This window comes from the organism of the source record quoted next, unplaced genomic scaffold, assembly GCF_019419815.1.
Source record: "Pyrus x bretschneideri cultivar Hongxiangsu unplaced genomic scaffold, Pyrus_bretschneideri_v1 Contig74, whole genome shotgun sequence".
Taxonomy (NCBI): domain Eukaryota; kingdom Viridiplantae; phylum Streptophyta; class Magnoliopsida; order Rosales; family Rosaceae; genus Pyrus; species Pyrus x bretschneideri.
In genome coordinates, this window is record NW_025999814.1 from 1,420,852 (window position 1) to 1,439,890 (window position 19,039).

At 38.0% G+C, this 19,039-nt stretch overlaps 2 protein-coding genes across 3 annotated transcripts; both read left to right on the forward strand.

The window, feature by feature from the left end:
* The first annotated feature begins 10,252 nt into the window (after positions 1-10,252).
* Positions 10,253-13,537, forward strand: LOC103961478 (F-box/kelch-repeat protein At1g67480). Of its 2 annotated transcripts, none has more exons than XM_009374029.3 (4): positions 10,253-10,408; positions 11,445-11,515; positions 11,623-12,460; positions 12,675-13,537. In XM_009374029.3, the coding sequence occupies exons 3-4, from the start codon at positions 11,907-11,909 to the stop codon at positions 13,303-13,305; spliced, it is 1,185 nt and encodes a 394-aa protein (XP_009372304.1). In that variant the 5' UTR covers positions 10,253-10,408; positions 11,445-11,515; positions 11,623-11,906; the 3' UTR covers positions 13,306-13,537. The 2 variants fall into 2 exon arrangements, with proteins under 2 accessions (XP_009372304.1, XP_009372306.1); XM_009374031.3 differs by lacking the exon at positions 10,253-10,408 and adding an exon at positions 10,435-10,641.
* A 613-nt stretch (positions 13,538-14,150) lies between these two features.
* Positions 14,151-17,224, forward strand: LOC103929956 (nuclear pore complex protein NUP54-like). Its single transcript, XM_009339227.3, is given in 10 exon segments — positions 14,151-14,781; positions 14,871-14,924; positions 15,177-15,236; positions 15,331-15,390; positions 15,392-15,442; positions 15,873-15,938; positions 16,018-16,104; positions 16,466-16,567; positions 16,663-16,812; positions 16,896-17,224. Coding segments are annotated over 10 exon segments (1,200 nt in total). The 5' UTR covers positions 14,151-14,328; the 3' UTR covers positions 17,013-17,224.
* The last annotated feature ends 1,815 nt before the right edge of the window (positions 17,225-19,039 follow it).

Here is a 19,039-nt window from a genome sequence, read left to right on the forward strand (position 1 = left end):
TCACAAAACACGTGACGAAAGAGATCATTTTAGTCAAAATTTTTGCAAACGTCAAATTTGTAGGTGAGTTACATATAATAAGAGCTTGTGATTTGGTCATTATTTCTTAGTGTCTGGCAAATCTATGGGAGTCAATGGTATTATATTATCCCGGATAGGATGACGAACATAACCTCATTTCATACACTTACAAATTCTTATCCCTTCTTCTATGCAATACAGCAACAACTTACGTTTCATGACAAACATGAAACTCAAAGATAATCTACAGCAGCAACGCTTTATTTTATTAAGTGGAATCGGCTCTATGAATTCTATAACGTCACTGCGCTTGGTTTTGCGTCAAGTCTTTCATTAACTCTAAGTACTCCATGTCTTTTCTTAAAGTTTTTTTCCAAGTTTCCTAAGTCTTCCTCTACTTCTTTTGCCCTAAGCCTCTATTCATATCTCAATTTTTAATCAGAGTATCTGTAGATTTTCCGCTTACTTGTCCAAACACAGAGATAATCACTAAACCAATTTTATGACTAATTCAAATCCTCCTACAGAACATCACCATGTTTATTAAAGATACAAATTCTGCCTACCCAACTTTTATAGTAAGTAGTGTGCGTGTAATGATATCTCTAAAGCGTTTTGGAATGTCGGATAAATAAGAGGATACTACTTTCTTTATTCTCGGTCGGGTAATGTTAGAGAGGATAAATTTTTCAAACTTAATTTGTAAATCAAATGATGTGGATGTTAATGAATGGATTATTATTTAAGTAATGATTAATGTGTTTATTTCCTATTGATGACACATTATTTGATTTGCCAACTTAATTTAAAATTTTAGCCTCCTTAACATTATCCTTCTTGGTCAGAACACCACCATGTTTATTAACGATGCTTTTCGCAGTCAACTTGCTACAATTTGATAAAAGCCTAAAATCAATTTAGTGTTGTAAAATTGACTATGTGTGTACAGTGGAATAAATAAAACAAGACACAAAATTTACGAGGTTCCTCTACAGTCAGTGTGACTGGAGTACGTCCTCGGGCAGCAGTGATGCTTTCATTATAATTTGGAATAATAGGAGTACAAAGAAAACTCTATGTATTCTCTTCTCTCCTCTTCCTCTCTTTCTTTTTCTGCTCTCTCTTTCTACATGCGGAGTGCTCTATTTATAGAGCAACTCCAAGCACACATCTTTGACAAATGATCTCCGCATATCAATATTCTGCCAAGGTTTTCAACCCTTTGGCAATGTTTTCAACCCTTTGGCAGGTATTCAATACTGTGGGCATTCATTACCCACTAGTATTTTCAACACTCCCCCTTGGATGCCCACATATCAACATTAGTTGCCTCGTTAAAATCTTGATCTATTTTTGGATGCTCCCCCTTGATGAGTATCTCCCCCTGATTTCAAATTCTTTAGGCTGATCATTGATTCTGCTGCTTTAGTCTTTTAGCGGTGATAGTTGCCGAATGAGGTGTTTCACTTGTTGTTAACTTTCCACAGACTTGTTCTTGAACTGGGTTGGAGGGCCTTTCTGCTAGACTTCCTCCAAAGGTCTGAATTTACCTATTTTATCTGGAGCTGAATTTGATTCAAGGGTGGTGGACACTTGATCTTGAATCGGACTTGTGATTTCTTCAAAGGCCGTCTACACTTGATCTTGAATGAAATTGGATCATGAGGAGCTTCATGTGACAAATGATCTTAGACTTTGTCGGGGATGAACTGAAATGTGTTTGTTGTGCTTGTCTCCACATGCTTCAATGTATCATTTTCACTTGCCTTAGTTGCTCCCCTTGCAGAAGTGATATTTTCCTTATGCAGGTTTGGCATCTTCTCTTGTAGTATTTGTCATCTGATACAGGAGTGGAATGCAAACCTTGTATTTGAATGGACCATCACTTCTTGGTGGCAGCGCAAGTTTGAGTGGAGGTTCCGACATATTGCTTTCTTTATCCTTGTCTTGGCAGGTAAGAACAAGGACAAAGGAAAGGACAGGGAGATTGCATGATATGAGATACTCTTGCTCTCGTCCCTGATGATATGAGATACTCTTACTCTGGTGTGACTTGTTTGTAGAGGTATTCTCAGAGAGGAAGAAAACTGAGTATTTCGAGATACTTTGTGAAAGATGCATTCTCGGAGATGAGGAAGAGTTAGATATTTTTCAGTTCTGCCTTGCCATGGAGGACAGAGGTTGACATATATATTGATTTTCCAATAGCAGGTAGTAAAGCTGTGCCTTTACTCTTGTCAGCAACTGTGGTGTAATTAGAACAGTAAGATTCACGCGTTTTCAACTTTATCAGAAATCTTTGACAAAGTTGCACGTGATATCCAAGAGCTGAGATTGCGTCTGAGAGATGTTGACAGACGTCATGCAGGGAAATCCAGCTTTTGAAATTCGAAAATCGGTGTCTCTTCGATTTTTGAATAAGTGGTCCTGTTGCCCCTCCTATTATAGAGAGATCAATTTTGTTGAGAAACACTCAGAAAATTGTTGCCTGCAGAAATTTCCCTTTCTTGCACTTCTGAGATTTTATCTAACTTCCTTCATCATTTCTTAAAATGGCTTGCCCCTCTAACATTTGTTTAGATTTGAGTCTCAGGATTGATACAGACGAGCAGCGTCAGGATAACATATGGCGCCCGTCCTTCTCAACTTCTAATGGTCCTCTTACGGTTGGGGACTCTGTGATGAAGAATAACATAACTGCTACAGTGGTAGCCAGAAATCTTCTCACTCCAAAGGACAACAGAATCCTTTCAAACCGGTCTGATGAGGCGGCCGTTCAAGACTCGTTGGCTCTCAGTGTTCAATGTGCGGGCTCTGTATCCAATATGGGACAGCGCCTACTTGCTCGAACTCACCAAGTTGAATCATTAATGGCTGAGGTGGCAAGTCTTAAACAAGAGATTAGAGGGCTCAAGCATGAGAATAGAGTGTTACACATGCTTTCAAATAATTACTCTACGAGCATGAAAAGAAAGCTCGATCAGCTACTGGAATCTGAAGGTCGGACTCAAAATGACAATCGGGGGTTCGAGTCTTTATTCCAAAGACATCCATTGTCTTAGCTGTCTGGAGTTCCACCAAGTATTGAGACTCCAAATAATCAACTTCTGGTGTTTTCCCCTTCTGGGGTACTTCCGAGTACTGAGGCTTCACATGAGTAACCTTTGTGAAGGTTCCCTTCTGTTTGTTTGTTTTAACTCATGTGTATGTAATTTCTCGGAGATATTAATATATAAGCTTTATTTCATTCAGTGTATTGTGTTAAATACAATAAAGCATATATTTCACTAAGATGTGGTACTTCTGGACCAAATATCAATTTATCTTTACCCTCGCGAAGATAAATGATTATTCTTAGTGTCTAAATCATTTGAGTATTCAACTCATAATCTTCAATCCATATGATTCTTTAATGTCATAAACATTATGGATAAGATTCGTGTTGGCATATTGTTCGATTCTGCAGTTTGAGACAATATTTCTCTCAACACTTTATAATCTTTCTTGACTCTTCAGGAGTCCCAATTTAATATTATCAACTCTTGCAAGAGATTTTAGTATGTTGCAACAATACCATAATGAAAGTACTCACTAAGGCAATTTATACCATCCATTGGTATTGAGTACATATTTTATGCTTTACCCTTATGGGGTTTTCTTCAAGCAATTTGAATCCTTCAGGGATTTTCTACATTTCATGACACATTTTCCTTTAGAATTTATACAGAGCAATTCGCTTCCATGTATATTTGAGGGATTTACTCATGGAGATATGATGTGGGCGACTCATAACCCTTTGTATATAATTCTCCATTCATATGAACTCCTTTACAACCTTGTGTCATATCATGTGAGTGTATTTCACAGTATTACAAATGCCCATATGTAACCTTCTAGGTTCAACATCTTTTGGCTATTTGTATTGTATCCAAGTATATAGGTCTATTTTTCCACGTTCTTACAAAATTATAATGGAATTGCCTATTTCCATTTTGGCCCGTAATTTTGTTGATGGAAAAAGAACGGGACTCAATATCACCACAGCTCATTGATGAATTTAGTAGCTACTTGTAAGAACCAAAATTACCATTGGTTATCATCAATTTGTGATCCCATATTCTCATGTACATGCGCATGCATAAAAGCTTTTCATTTCTTTTGGGATATCCATTGCCTCTTCAAGGGCATTACACTATCTCTTCCAGGATAGTTATAATTTAGAGAATACGGATCATAACCTCCTTTTGAGCGTTATAGATCTTGGATTTTAATCTCCACTTCGGGAGTTGAGTCATTGGAATCTATACGTCTATCATGCTTCATGCATGAGACATCAATATTCCCATGTCCGCGGATTGATCTTTCCGGGACAAGTATCCTTGCGGCAACTGTCATGCGTCTGGCATGCGACAGTTATGCTTCGGGAATGCAATAGATTTAGTAGTGCCATATTCTTCTTCTTTTGAAGGACTAAACCTTTTGAGTTTGAGGATCTGCCACGCTTCAGGCGTGCAACAGATAAATCATTTGCTGCCATATTATTTTGTCCAATAGGGACATTAATTCTTGTAGGCACATTTGCAGCAAGCATATGTGATTTTATCACTTTCGTTGCATCATTAAATACATCTGGCATTTGATTTGCATATCGTTGCATCATTCAATTATTCTCACTTTGTTTGTATATTGATTGCTTCATGAATCAAAATACGACAAATTCTCTTCGTTCTTCTGGAACGGTTTTTTTCTCATCATTCTTCTGGAATGATATTTGCTCATCGTTCTTCTGAAACAAAGTTATTTTCTCCCCCTAACGGCAGGAAAACTGTCTTATCAAAATGACAGTCCACAAACCACGTGGTAAATGTATCCCCAGTCAAGGGTTTTAAATATTGAATGATAGATGATGTTTAACATCAATGCCTAATCCGCAATGATGCTTCATTTCAGTATGTTGTGGCAGTGCAATAGGCACATAGATAACACAACCAAAAACTCGTAAATATATAATGTTTGGCTGGTTCCCAAACACGAGTTGTACTGAGAAGTATTGATGGTTGTCAACAGGTCTCAACCAAATCAATAATGCATCATGTAAAATGACATGTACCCATGTAAAAACGGGCAATTTTATTTTCGTGAGCAGAGCGCGGGTAATCTATTTCATCCGCTTAATAAATGCTTCTGCTAAACCATTTTTGAGTATGGACATAAGGAACTTCTGGTCCTTATTTAATAGTCTTACAGACCGAGACTCTTATGGCTTTTTATTGCAATTAAGTTGAGGCACTGCGACACTTCAAACTTAAGATACTTATCAAGGAACTTTATGTTCTAATCTTGAGGATCAAGGGACTTTATGCCCGATCTTTTTGTTTGATGGAACTTCAGGTCCAATCATTTTTATATGATGAGGATCAAGAAACTGCAGGTTCTGATCTGATCAAGGAACTTCGGGTCCAGTATGTATTCATCATAACAAAAAGAAGTACAATAAATAAATTAAAGCAATAGGCGGTAATTCCAGCCATAATGAATAAATTGCATTTAAGTAAATAAAGCTTGTGACAGGGGATTTAATTCAGCACCACTCACATAAATCAAAACTTAAAGCAGTAGGCGGTAAAACCGTCCATGATAAATAAATTACTTTAAAGTAAATAGAACTTGTGAAAGGGTTTTAAACCAACACAAATTCACATAAATAACAAGAAGTATCATACCTCCTTTTATTTATTATTTTTCTTTCTTTTGTCAGTACTTATTCAAACTTTACTTTTCTTATTTCTGTAGCATGGTGCCATGCACCAACAGAAACCATTTAAATGATTTTGACTAAATGGTGTCATGCACCATTCTGCACCATTCAAATCCTTTATATATATATATAATTTTTCTTATGTTGCAGTCAACATCCCTTTTTTCTTCTTTCTCTGTCTCTGCCAGTCTCAAAACGCAGGGCCAACTGGGTAGTTATGGAGGTTGCCCAAATTCAATTCAATCCAAAAGGCTACAAGAGACTGGCGTTGTTCTTGCATGACCCAGGGAACATGTCATCGTTAAGCAAGAACTTCCTTACAGAGACATAGATGACAGTGGGGTTGACAGAGGCACAAGAGAGGGAGGCCTGTGTGGATTCATTCTTGCCATCACCATCTCAAACAACCAAGTATTCATGGGAGTTCTCAAGATTTGTTGAAAACAACGTGATCTGGGTTTCCAAGTCTGATGAGATTCTTCTGGATCTCTGGAAACCAGTTGTCAAGTACGAGTTTTCTCATCTCGTGACGACTTCAGGTCGTAAATTTCAATTCTCACCGGAATTCGGTGGGGCGCTTTTGGCGCAGTGGGAGAGACGAAAAATGGACATACCTTTTATTCTGTGAGATTTTAGATGATGGAGGTGAGAGGTGGATAGTGCTTCATCAGATTTATGGCGTTGTGCTTTCCACTGACATAAGAGCTTTTCGTGCTGATAACGTGTTGTAAAATTGACTATGTGTGTACAGTGGAATAAATAAAACAAGACACAAAATTTACGAGGTTCCTCTACAGTCAGTGTGACTGGAGTACGTCCTCGGGCAGCAGTGATGCTTTCATTATAATTTGGAATAATAGGAGTACAAAGAAAACTCTATGTATTCTCTTCTCTCCTCTTCCTCTCTTTCTTTTTCTGCTCTCTCTTTCTACATGCGGAGTGCTCTATTTATAGAGCAACTCCAAGCACACATCTTTGACAAATGATCTCCGCATATCAATATTCTGCCAAGGTTTTCAACCCTTTGGCAATGTTTTCAACCCTTTGGCAGGTATTCAATACTGTGGGCATTCATTACCCACTAGTATTTTCAACATTTAGGTCAAAAATGTTGGTTGTTTATTTGATGGACACTAGGGATGTCGGTTGTAAATTTGCAAAAAAATAGCAAAACATATTTTCTTGGTTTTCCCAAACTGATTTCAACTTAAGGATGGATCAGATGTTTGGTTTTGTTAAAAATATCTAATTAGGTAAAATTCTTTTGTTTTGTTGCACAATTGGATTGACCTTTAGGAGAAAAGTCTTCGCTATTTTCGATTGTATTTTCCTTATAGTTACATCGCAATTACGTATCTTGATTTTCATGCATGAGAGATAAACATCCCGTTTGCAAAGCAAAATCTCAATTGAGACAAACACCAAAAACAAAACCAACCCAAAAAAAAAACCAACCCCTAGAGGCCTGCACGCAAGGATCATTGGCCATTTAGGTAGGCATAACCACAGCCACCAGATGATAACCATACTGACGTGTTGCATGAGATTCTGAACTAAATCACAATTACCTACCAAATAATTTTTTTAATGCTTTCTTCGAACAATCAATGAGCTTAATTATATTGGAATACTAACGAATGCGTGATTTTTATATCGGATTATAATCTAATGATGATGTGGTAGCCAAAATCATATAGGAATGTGACCGCCTGCTCTGCCCATTACGGGAAGGCCAAGCTACCCCCATCCCTCCACTTCACCGACCCTTTCAACGTGTGCCCACCACACCCATCCAATGCCCAATCCGCCGTCGACTTCGACCCATATTTGCCTGTCAGTCGACCTATCCAACCACACCCACACAACGGCAGTACACAACGATTTTATCCCACCGCAACAGAACACCACAAATCCAAACATAAATTACGTCGATCCCAGGGAGTATTTTACATGTGATTCTTACATGGTCATGTTGTTTTACTTTTAGCGTAAGAATACTAAGTTCATGATATATCAATTGTGTTGCTATAAGTTGTTTAAGAGAGTACTATATCATTTAATTATAGTATAATATGTGAATTGTTAACAACGTTTGACGAGATAATCGTTTTATGCAAATTTTCTCAAATGATAGAAATTCATGTCGTGCCAATTTATGAAGGAAAAAGAGGAACAAACAGAAAAGAAAGCAGTTCAAAAATCACTGTGAAGATGTCGATTTTCACCCCGCTTTGCATGAGCATCACAAAAATTGGGGGAATTATTGTTGAAGTATTAACCTACCAAGTGGCGTAATTTGAAGGAATGTTAGATTATGTTGAAATTGACCGTTTAATGGATAAGACCACACATTTTCTTCTGGCTCTGGAGAGTTGATAGCAGCCTTAGACACTGAGAATCTCTTGGTCCATTTTCAACCTAGATGCTTATAAATCAAGAATCTTCAATAAATTCTTCTTAGACACCATCCACACACACACACACACACACACACACACACGCATATAGATAGGAATTAATTGTGGGATTCACTTCATACGAACTTAAACGATCCGAACTGTCTATTTTGTAAGTCTCGATTCATAAATCATGCTTTCAAAAATTCAATTTAATCCCAAACATTTGTCCATTTAATTATGATGATGAAATCTTAATGTTTCTTAGAACATAATATTCATTAGTTTTCTTTGAAATAAATTAGATGTCTCAAATATTTCTAATTTGACTAATATTTTGCGAGAATTATTTATAAGATGGATCTTAAAAAATACACAATTCAGATTATTGAAATTTGATGTGATACAAGCCCACAATTAGCCCTTATTTTGAAAAAAGGGAAGTGTGAAGCCAATGAAAGAATAGGGGGCACGTGCCCTCCTCAAAATTTTGGACTGGAAGAAAACATGGGATGAATTGATATGCTTGTGTGGCATTTTGTGATCGCATTCATGTACTTGGAGCATGACTCGCATTGCAATGGCTACCAGATATTTTTAGAATCTCTTGTTTTCACCCGAGCAACGAAAAATATCTTGAGAGTAATGTGTTCTCTACCATATATCTTTTTTTTTTTTGTTTTTTTGTTAATGAGAGTGAGATTTTGAATTGACAATATTTTTATTAGTGGTGGTTTTATATAACTAACAATATTATTGTACAATTGTAACAATTTTTTGTCTATTCTATGCAGTGATGCACATCGAGGTCAAGGTGATTTTAGGATCACTCAGAGTTTGAAAAATATACATGTAAACATCTTTCGAAGATTCTTCAAATTTTTGGAATGGGTCTATTTTGTGTCCACTAAGTGTTTTATGTAATGTTTTATAGTTATATCTCTATAGCACTCAGCATATTGCATCGAAAACACTTGATACGTACACGAGAGAAACTTACCTATAACATAAGTGCAATCTAAGATTCAACACCAGTATCTCAAGTACACAAAGAAAACTTACTTACACCATAAATTCCAGTTGCATGGTTGTTCTTCTCTAATTACAGTGCTCATAAATGATAATATTATTATTTATTTTGTAATCTTTTGCTGTGAATCCAAAAACCAGTCGATCCAACTTTGCAGAAGTCCACAATGTCATCAAGGTTTGATTGAACTTCCCGATGCCCCATCTATCCTCTTCAACTTAACCGTCCAAACTCATTTATCTTCTGAAAATAAATTCACAAAAAAAGGAAAATACATAAAAACCAGTATTATACATGTATATATAGTACTCGTTATTTCTTTTTCCCGTATAAATCCAAAAGTGCTTCTGAGTCCTAAGTCGTCCAAAAGTGCTTCTGAGTCGTTCATCGCTTGTTTTGACGACCAAGTGCGTTGACCGGGAGTTCTGATTTGGTTAACCTCACTTCTGCTCCGCGCAGATCATTCACACAAAAATCAATCTCCGAGTCATTACACGCTGGATAATCCCCACCTGTCATTCTGACAATCAAAGAAAATAAAAACAAAAAAGATAACTTGATAAATAAAAAATAAAAAGTTAATTTTATTTTCCCATTATGTCGTAAACAGAACTAAGATCGTCTGTTTCGAATCGATTTTTTTGTTTTCTAATTTTTATGTTCAAAGTTGACGAAGTTAAAAGATTCAGACCGTTTATTTTATATTATACAATGCTTATTATTTATATAGCACAATTAAGAATCTGAATCAATTTTTTTAACGGCTCAAATCTCTCGTCATTTGGTTTTGGATAAGGAGAGAGAAGATTTTTCAGTGTCATTGGCACACGAAGTGATACATTACTTGTTATTATATAAATTGTATGATATGTGTGTTAAAAAGTTAATAACTTAAAAAATAAAAATTTCTCATCACTTATATAAAAATACGTAATGTACTACTCGTGTTGCTGTTATAATTAAAAATTTATCTGCAGAGAGAGGATATCGATACGTCTGGTCCTTACTCTGACGTGGTCGGGGGCTTTGTCGTCAGTTTAATCCTCTTCCCATGTAATTCGGGTCCTATAAAACTCCTCGTGTTCCGCTCTCTCAAGCACCTCATCAAACATTCCGATTGTTTCTAATTTTAGCCTCCTCCTTCACACGTTATAATCTCTCTCCAAATTCTGTGAAACTTTTCTGGATAATCTCCTTTTTTAGGTAATCTTCATTAATCCTCTCTGTTAATCTCAGATTTACATTCCTGCTTTTGCTTATATATATGCTCTTGTTTTCAACATTTCCTAATCAGGTTCAGCTTCCATTTTTTTTCTTTTTGATTAAGTTTATGCTGTTTTGAATTCGAGCGTTATTCTAATCTAATCTAAATTACGGGAGGAGATTTGAACTTGAGTAGGGGAGCACAGTGGTTTAGCCAATTTGGCTACGGCCAGGTCTGGATATAGTTTATGCTTTAATTATGCATAATTATTATGTTTCACTAATCCCATCTTAGCTAAGCTAACCCAAATCGACATATTTGCATTTCATTCTGATTTGTTCAAGATATTGGTATTTTTACGTGTTCAGATATCATTCAAATTTTCTGTTATCGAGAGTGTCAATCACGTCGGAGAATTAAAACTTTGCCTGCTAGTTTGAATGATAATATTAGAGCAGTTTTAGCTCTCAGGAGCTGAAATTTGTGTATATTTGCAAACGTTTCGAGGCTGTATCTTCTTTATCGGTTTGGGATTTGGGTTGATGATTTTCTGCATTGGTTTTGATCGAGATATTACGTTTCGTGATCGCATCATTATCTAATTGTGATTGGATCTGGTTGTCTTGAGCTCCATTTTTATTGTATCCTGAAAGGATGATTAGATCTGGTACTAAAATTAAGATTTTTTTCAATCTGATTAGCTAAACAAAGTGGGTAGGTAGGTTTCTTCCTTAGCCCGTCTGGACTAGTTCTGCTGCCGGCCTTGACTACAAAGGCCGCCGGTGCTTGTATCAATCTTTTGTGTTCATGTCTTTGTTTCTGAAGTTTTTACAAAGTCAGTGTCACAAATATAGACACTTCCCCCGCAAGTAATATACGCGAATTGAATGCGGAGTATAGTTTTTTTTTTTTTTTTTTTGGAATTTCGGTTGTTGCTGTCTGAATCACCGATCACTGCCTTGTTGTTTGAAGTGCTAAAATTGTGTTGTGGCAATATTCGAGCTGAATCTTCTGACTCATTTGTGATTCATTCAGGTGATTATCCACTTGGACATGTTATGGAAGTTACTGGGGGCTAAAACCTGCCAAGTATATAGCATCGACTGGTACGATTTCTTCGACCTATCTTACTCCTCGACCGCAGATGAAATGTTTATTGTTTTGTTCCTGTTCTTGAAACTAGATTCCGCTAATTTTGCTCCGCGATATGCAGGTACTTGGGCAATGTGTGGAGCAAGAAAGAAGTTAAGGAGCAACTACTTTGGGAACAGAACTTTTGTTATGGAATTTGAACCCTGTCGACACAGAAAATTTCCTGCGTTTACTGCTTGTGTTGTGCGTTTTGCGACATATTTTATGCCTTGGTCTTGTAAAATTCCTATAGGTGACGGATATCATGAACTCCTTTAATCAAAAGTCTGCTTTAAAAAAAAAGAATACGCATTGTTGGGAGATACTTAACCGATCATAGGGGATATTACCTGCATCTCGTTTGACATGCCTATCTTCTCAATCTACAAGATGCCGGCTTTTGTGAGTGAAAAGAAGAGGTTCAAAGATCCAAATACGGGCCTATCCAATTCAGTCAAGCAAGATACACCAATTCGTAAAGAAAGCTATCGCAGTTTGACTTCTCTGGTTGTAGATGATTTTGACAGCCCCATTCTGCCCGGATTGCCAGATGACATAGCAAAATATTGCCTTGCGCTTGTTCCTCGTTCAGACTTCCCTACAATGGGTGGTGTGTGTAAGAAATGGAGGTATTTTCTTCAAAGCAAAGAACTCATCACTGTGCGGCGATTAGCTGGGTTGCTTGAGGAGTGGCTCTATGTGTTGACAACTGATTCCGAAGGAAAGGAAAACCACTGGGAGGTTTTAGATTGCCATGGACATAAGCACCATGTTCTTCCTCCCATGCCTGGTCCAACGAGATCTGGGTTTGGGGTGGTGGTTCTCAATGGAAAGCTTCTTGTAGTTGGTGGATATTCTGTGATCACCGAGACCACCGTTGCATCAGAAGATGTTTACCAATATGATTCTTGCCTCAACAGGTTTGTTTTGTGTCCATTTTCAGTGATCAGTCTCTTCCTCTAATTTCCTTTCTTCAAAACCTTCATAAATGTATAAGAATGCCCCGTATTTTCCCTCACCATGGCTTCTTTCGCCGACATATTAGACTCTAACGAATGTTGTATGTTAAATGTGGTTCTCTGCACAAGTTTAACTTCATAAGAATCCAATCTTATTGTTTGTTCGTAATTGTAGGTGGGGCAAATTGGCAAACATGAATGTTGCTCGACATGACTTTGCTTGTGCGGAACTAAGTGGTATGATTTACGCAGTTGGAGGATATGGTATAGATGGCAGCAGTCTATCCAGTGCCGAGGTGTACAATCCTGACACCGATACTTGGACCCTGATAAGCAGTATTCGCCGCCCCCGCTATGGCTGCTTTGCCTGTGGATTTGAAGGAAAGCTGTATGTTATGGGCGGAAGGTCAAGCTTCACCATTGGTAATTCGAAGTTTGTTGATGTCTACGACCCTGAGAGTCGCACCTGGTGTGAGATGAAGAAGAATGGTTGTGTCATGGTCACTGCTCATGCTGTGCTGGAAAAGAAGCTGTTCTGTTCGGAGTGGAAGAACCAGCGCAAACTTTCGATTTACAATCCCTACGACAATTCTTGGGAGATGGTACAGATTCCGTTGACAGGAAGCACAAGCATTAAGTTCCGATTTGGGACACTGGACGAGAAACTTTTGTTGTTGTCGCTCGAGGAGGAGCCTGGTTATCGTACTTTATTGTACGATCCAAATGCAGCACCAGGATCAGAGTGGCAGACTTCTGAGGTAAAGATGTCTGGTCCGTGCTTGTGCTGTGTTACAATCAAGGTGTGAAACTGTAAGGTGTGCCGAAAGGCAAAGGTTAGAGGACGTTCGTAAGACTCTGAAAATCAGTTGGTGAACTTCTTGTATTGACTGGATTTTAGGACACTCTAGTGTAACTGTATTTGTTTGTTCCGTTGCCCGGATTAGGACTCTTGGGTTCAGCTTCGTGCATTGCTCGGAGTTGAGTCTACTTTAATCGTGTATTAACTTCATTGCATTCGATTATATTCCTGTCGGATCACTCTGTGGCATCTCTTTTTTATCTTCTTGAGATTTTCAATCTGATACTCCGATTTTGATCTAAATACGGTTCAACTACAATAACTCGATTACAAATGAATCAGATTTATTTTTTAATAAATTTTTTGTAAAAAAGTATTAGGCGAGATTAGCTATTCGTCAATAGTCTCGTCGAGGCACCAACCCTCCTCCAAAGAACCAAAGGAGAAAGGATTGTTGCACCTAGGTTTTCTACGTCCCCCTCAATTGGATTTTACAAATCTACATTGGTTAATCTCTCATTGATACATAATTGTCTTCAACTAACATTAAACATAAAATTAACCACATCAGGTGGCTCAGTGGTAAGGGCGCAGGATTGCGGCTCCAATAAACAAAAAATGTGAGAGGAACCGGGTTTGATGTTTCGAACTGATGAGTCTGCTTGACTGTGGCACGGGTAGAGTGAAATTTCTCATAGCCTCTCTAAGCCTGAAATGGGTGAATAACGCCGTCTTACCATCAATTGTCCTCTTAAAAAAAATATGAAAAAAACATTAAACAAAAAATTATCTTTAATAAAAAATAACCCCCAAAAATAAAATTTTTAATAAAAAGGAGCCCTAAAAAATTTGAAATTAAAAAGATCCCCAAAATCGTTTGACTAATGTGAAGGAGAGGGAAAAAGACTGGGAGAAAAAGCGGGGACAAAGAAACCAAAAGCAGGCACAGGCAAAGCGTCGAACAGCGGAGCTACACCACTCTCTCTCTCTCTACATTCAACAGCGAGTGAGATCAGCCGCAGCGGCGACAATGTTCGGAGCTCAATCTTCGTCGTCCCCCTTCGGCACGCCTTCGTCAACCCCAGCGTTCGGCACGCCGTCGTCGACCCCAGCCTTCGGGACGCCGTCGTCGACCCCGGCTTTCGGAACGCCGTCGTCGACCCCGGCATTCGGGACGCCATCTTCGACGCCATCGTTCTTTACTCCTTCGACCCCGGCCTTTGGAACTCCGTCGACGTCTGCATTTTCCGCCGGTGGCTTCGGCGGCTCCTTATTCAACACTCCGTTCTCTTCTCAAACTCAGCAGCAACAACAACAGCAGCAAACGCCGTCGTTTCAGCAGCCTCAGTCTGCTGGCGGCTTTGGGTTTCAGGCTCCGTTCTCTGCGCCGCAGCAGCCGACGCCCTTCCCTAATTCTCAATTGACGACTCAGATGGCTCCTGTCGCTCCTCTCCCTTTCTCTCTCGCCGATCGCGATATTCAAGTAAGCATTTCCCTTTTTTATTTTATTTTTTATTTTATTGATGATTCAGTGCCAAAACCGTTGATGCTTATTTTGGTTTTCTCTGCTAGGCAATTGTTGATGCTTACAAGGACGAGCCTGGAAACCCTAAATATGCTTTTAAGGTTCTTTTCTAATTTTTTTTTTTTTTTTTTTTTTTTTTTAGATTTTCGAATGCATTTGCTTCACGCCCATGATATCTGTACCTGTCTGTTTGGTTCCTGAGAAAATGACAGTAAGGTTGTGAATTTTGAAGGTGCTGAATCGGTTAAGTTCATGTTTGATTTAAAACCCTAATTTATTATTTTCCTCTGCTTTTGAGAAACCTAGTTTCGGAGATTCGTGTGAGAAATGAATGACTGTCTTGATTTTTACAGCATTTGCTGTTTAGCGTAACTGATCCACAGTTCAGGGTGAAGCCTGCTGGTGTATCGGATGTGAGTTTATTGTTCCCCTTTTATTTCCTAGGTGCCAGTGGGATTATCTGGCTTTTTTTTCTGGCTAAGTTTGGAGAATAGTTTGCATTGCCAGATAATGTGGGCAGAGGCTATGGCGAAGCTTGAAGGTCTGGAAAGTACTGACAGGGAACGGCCTGTGGCCTCAGCTTGTTCAGGGTTTTAAAGATCTCTCTCAACGCCTGAAGGTAATTGTTGTTAGTTTGAAGCATAGAGATATTGTTTAGAGTATTTTTGTGTGTTGTTTCTGTTGTTGCTACTTGGAAATAGTACATTTAAGTAATATTTTGAGTTTTTTTGTTGCTAAAACTTAAATTCACTGGTTGGTGTTCGTGAATGCCAATTTTGGATTAAGATGTTATTGACCAGGGATATTTATGAGTTCTGAGATGGCAGTTACTGAGACTTGGTAAACCATTCTGTAAAATTGTTGGTTACCCACCAGAGTTGCTGTCACCATGTTTGTCATTGGATCACTGCTATTATGCAAGTATTAAACTAATATGGGGTTTGAGTAGAAAAAAATTGCAAGAACCAGTTGGTGACACTGACGTATATATTTGGAGAAATTCGTTATCATTTACTAATGTCTAATGTTGTCAAACTGAATTGATGCAGCTCCAAGATGAAGTCCTTCTTTCAGATGCTGAGAGATTGCAAATGACCCAAAGCAATGTCAAGATGGTACCTTTTATTGTTCAAATGTCCATCTACTATTACCACATAATTTGAAAATGGGTCTCACGTCTTTTGCCATTTGCAGCTTCAAAGGCATTTTCAAGCTGACACTCTTCCTTGGATCGAAAGAATGAGACAAAAAGAACAAGGTCTTCAAAGGCGCCTTTTGAGGGTGGGTACACTTTCTCCAATATATTTAAAAAACTGTAAATAGTGAGTAAGATGGGTTTCATCAGTACCTTGTAATTTTCTAGCCTACGTTAAGCTAAAAGCTTCACATAGTGATGAAGTAAAATAAGGTTCAGACCTCATTGTCCTTTATTGACCGTGTTGATTTTGAAGTTGGCTTAGAATAAAATACCGTCATTGCAATCTGGCCCTGTTACTTACAGTGCTTAACCGACATCTAGAAGGCCGGATTTATGACTGTTGTTTGCTTGGAGGGTTTAAATCATGTTTGTGCAGGTAGCTTATGCATTTAGTATTTTGCCAAGTGTTTTTGACATCTTTGTTCTCATTTGTTATTCCAAAAGGTGATGAGAATACTGGAGGCACTAGAGGGAAAGGGTTTCCGACTGCCTTTAATGAAAGGTGAAGTAGAATTGGCCGAGAAGTTAGCTGCAGTTACAAGACAGGTACGCTTATTATTATGCTCTTTATCCCTTTTATGTGCATCCTACTCTTTGTCTGTCATTGGGTGAAGATACCTAACAAGCAGATGGATTTCCAGCTGAAAGGATCGGGAGCTGAACTTTCTAGGAGGGTACAAAACCTATTAACCATATCCCGTGTCCAAGAGAATTCTATTGGTGTCGGTGGTTTAGGTTATCTTCCAGGATCAACCAAAATACACGAACAGAGTCTTGCTGCTATGCAAGAGGTAAGAGCAGACTAGTTTGAAACACTTCCTTTATATAATAACATCAGAATTGGGTAAATGAGTGTACTTTTTATGTGGAGCAGGTGTTACAGCAGCAGACGGAAGCTATTGCGAGACTCGGCAATGTTTTGAAGCGAGATATTAGGGATATGGAGATTATAATGGCTGAGGATATGGAAACAACACAGAACGGGAGCTAAGACGGGAAAATGAAACAAATTGTTGGTTTGTTAATTGTAATATTTTGATTTAAATTTTCGCGTTTGATTCAGCATCAGCAACCCCTGAATCATTAACAGAGGTCGAGTTAAACTATGCAAATCAATTCAGCTGACCACCAGAGATGAGATTCAGTGTTATACTTGCAGCATCATTTGCAATGAACATTAGCTCTTATTTTACAAATTTTCAATGGTCGTTGCAAGCAGGAGATGTTGCAAGAAACCGGTATATACCCAGTTTCCTTTTTCTTTTGTGTAATCCTTCAAGTGTCTCCTTGGGAGTCCTCTTGCTGGTGGACCCCACCCGACAATGATTCGTTTATACAATAGAATCTACGAAGTTTAGGGACGGCCCTGAGGGTAGTTGAAAGAGGTGGCTTCGTATTATGTTAAGAGTATTCTCGGTAAGGGGTTATATATAGGGCTAGAAAAGTGATGAATATAGCTTATTTTAAAGCTCTGAGGAATATTTAGGGTTTTATAAAAGAATCTCTTCCAATGAAGGGCTATTTCTTTCAGGTTTTATATGATGTTATATATATATATTTATTTATATTTATTTATTTATTCATGAAGTAATTTGATTATGTGATAATTTTTTTATTTTTTATTTTTATGAACCTTTCAACCTAAAAAAGTTCGAATTGTGACAAAGTTTGATTTCATTACTTATGAACCGTTTGTTGGATTAGAGTCTTTTATTTCAATCTCATCCATTGAAAGATACAAACTCCCACTTCGCCCTCAGAATTAATTTGATTTTCATACAACACAACAATTTACTTAGCACCAATTGGTAAATTAGTATCATACAATTTTGAAAAAAATTATTTGAAAATTTCACCCACTAATGGCCATGAACGTTAAATCAATTGAAATTTGTAATTTTATGAAATTTAAAACAATCATTAATCAGCCAAATTGAAAGAAAAATATGTAAAAAAAAGAAAAGAAAAGAAAGGAGAGTATAAATGTATTTGCAAGTGGAGGGAGTCATAGAATTTTGCTCACATGGAATACTACTTTTTTTGTGAGACCCATTATTTTTTGGGATTAGATGTCACCCAATTTTATGATACCCAAGAAAGAAAGTTGTTGGCCCCAACGGTGGATCTAGCCTCATTTTCCGGTTCATTGGGGATAAAATTTCTCACTAAAACTTGAAATATAGTAGGTTTATGGAGGCTAAAGGACCCATTGAAGATGCTCTAAGGAAACACAGAAGAAGTCATGCTGAAGTGGATAAAAAAAGGGCTTAGTACAAAAAATATATACACACACACACACGCTGAAGTGGGTAGAAAGAAGAGGATTAGGAAACACACAAAATAGGAAAGTCATGCTGAAGTGTATAAAAAGACAACATTTTAAGTTATCCTGATGGCTTGGGACTTTATGTTTCTTTTTTCAACTAGGATTCTTGTTTCAATTAGCGCTATCATGTTCACTATATAAACAGTTATTTGAGGTGTGTTTGTTAAAACTTATTGTCGCTCTTGTAGCTCGATCAATCGCATTCGCGCACGCACGCTCGCTCTAGCTCTCGTTATTCGTTAAGGATGGCCGATCGAGAGTTCATGAAGAAGATTCACACATGTGCTCTCAAAGTGACCTTCAAGTGTCCCTGCAGAGCCCATGATCAGAAATTAATGAAAACGATGAAGAAATTGGAGTCTATGAAATAAGTCTGGATATGAAGCATGGGAAGTTGGAGGTGATTGGCAGATTGGATACAGACCAGCTCATCAGGAAGCTTAAAGAGACAAAGATGCTTATGGACGTGGAGCTCTGGGAAGATCAAAACGGTTTAAAAAACGCTCAAGCTGATCAACTCAATAACGAGTTCAAGAACATGACTGTTGGTGTTGGGGAGAGTAGCAAAGGTACTCGCAAAGGTAAGAAAACAGTCAAGTTTGTTTTGCCTGACGAGGAGGAGGAATTTGAAGCAAGTCGTAGAGGAAAAGGCAAAAGGATCGTCGAGTCGAATTCGTCCGACGAGGAAGAAC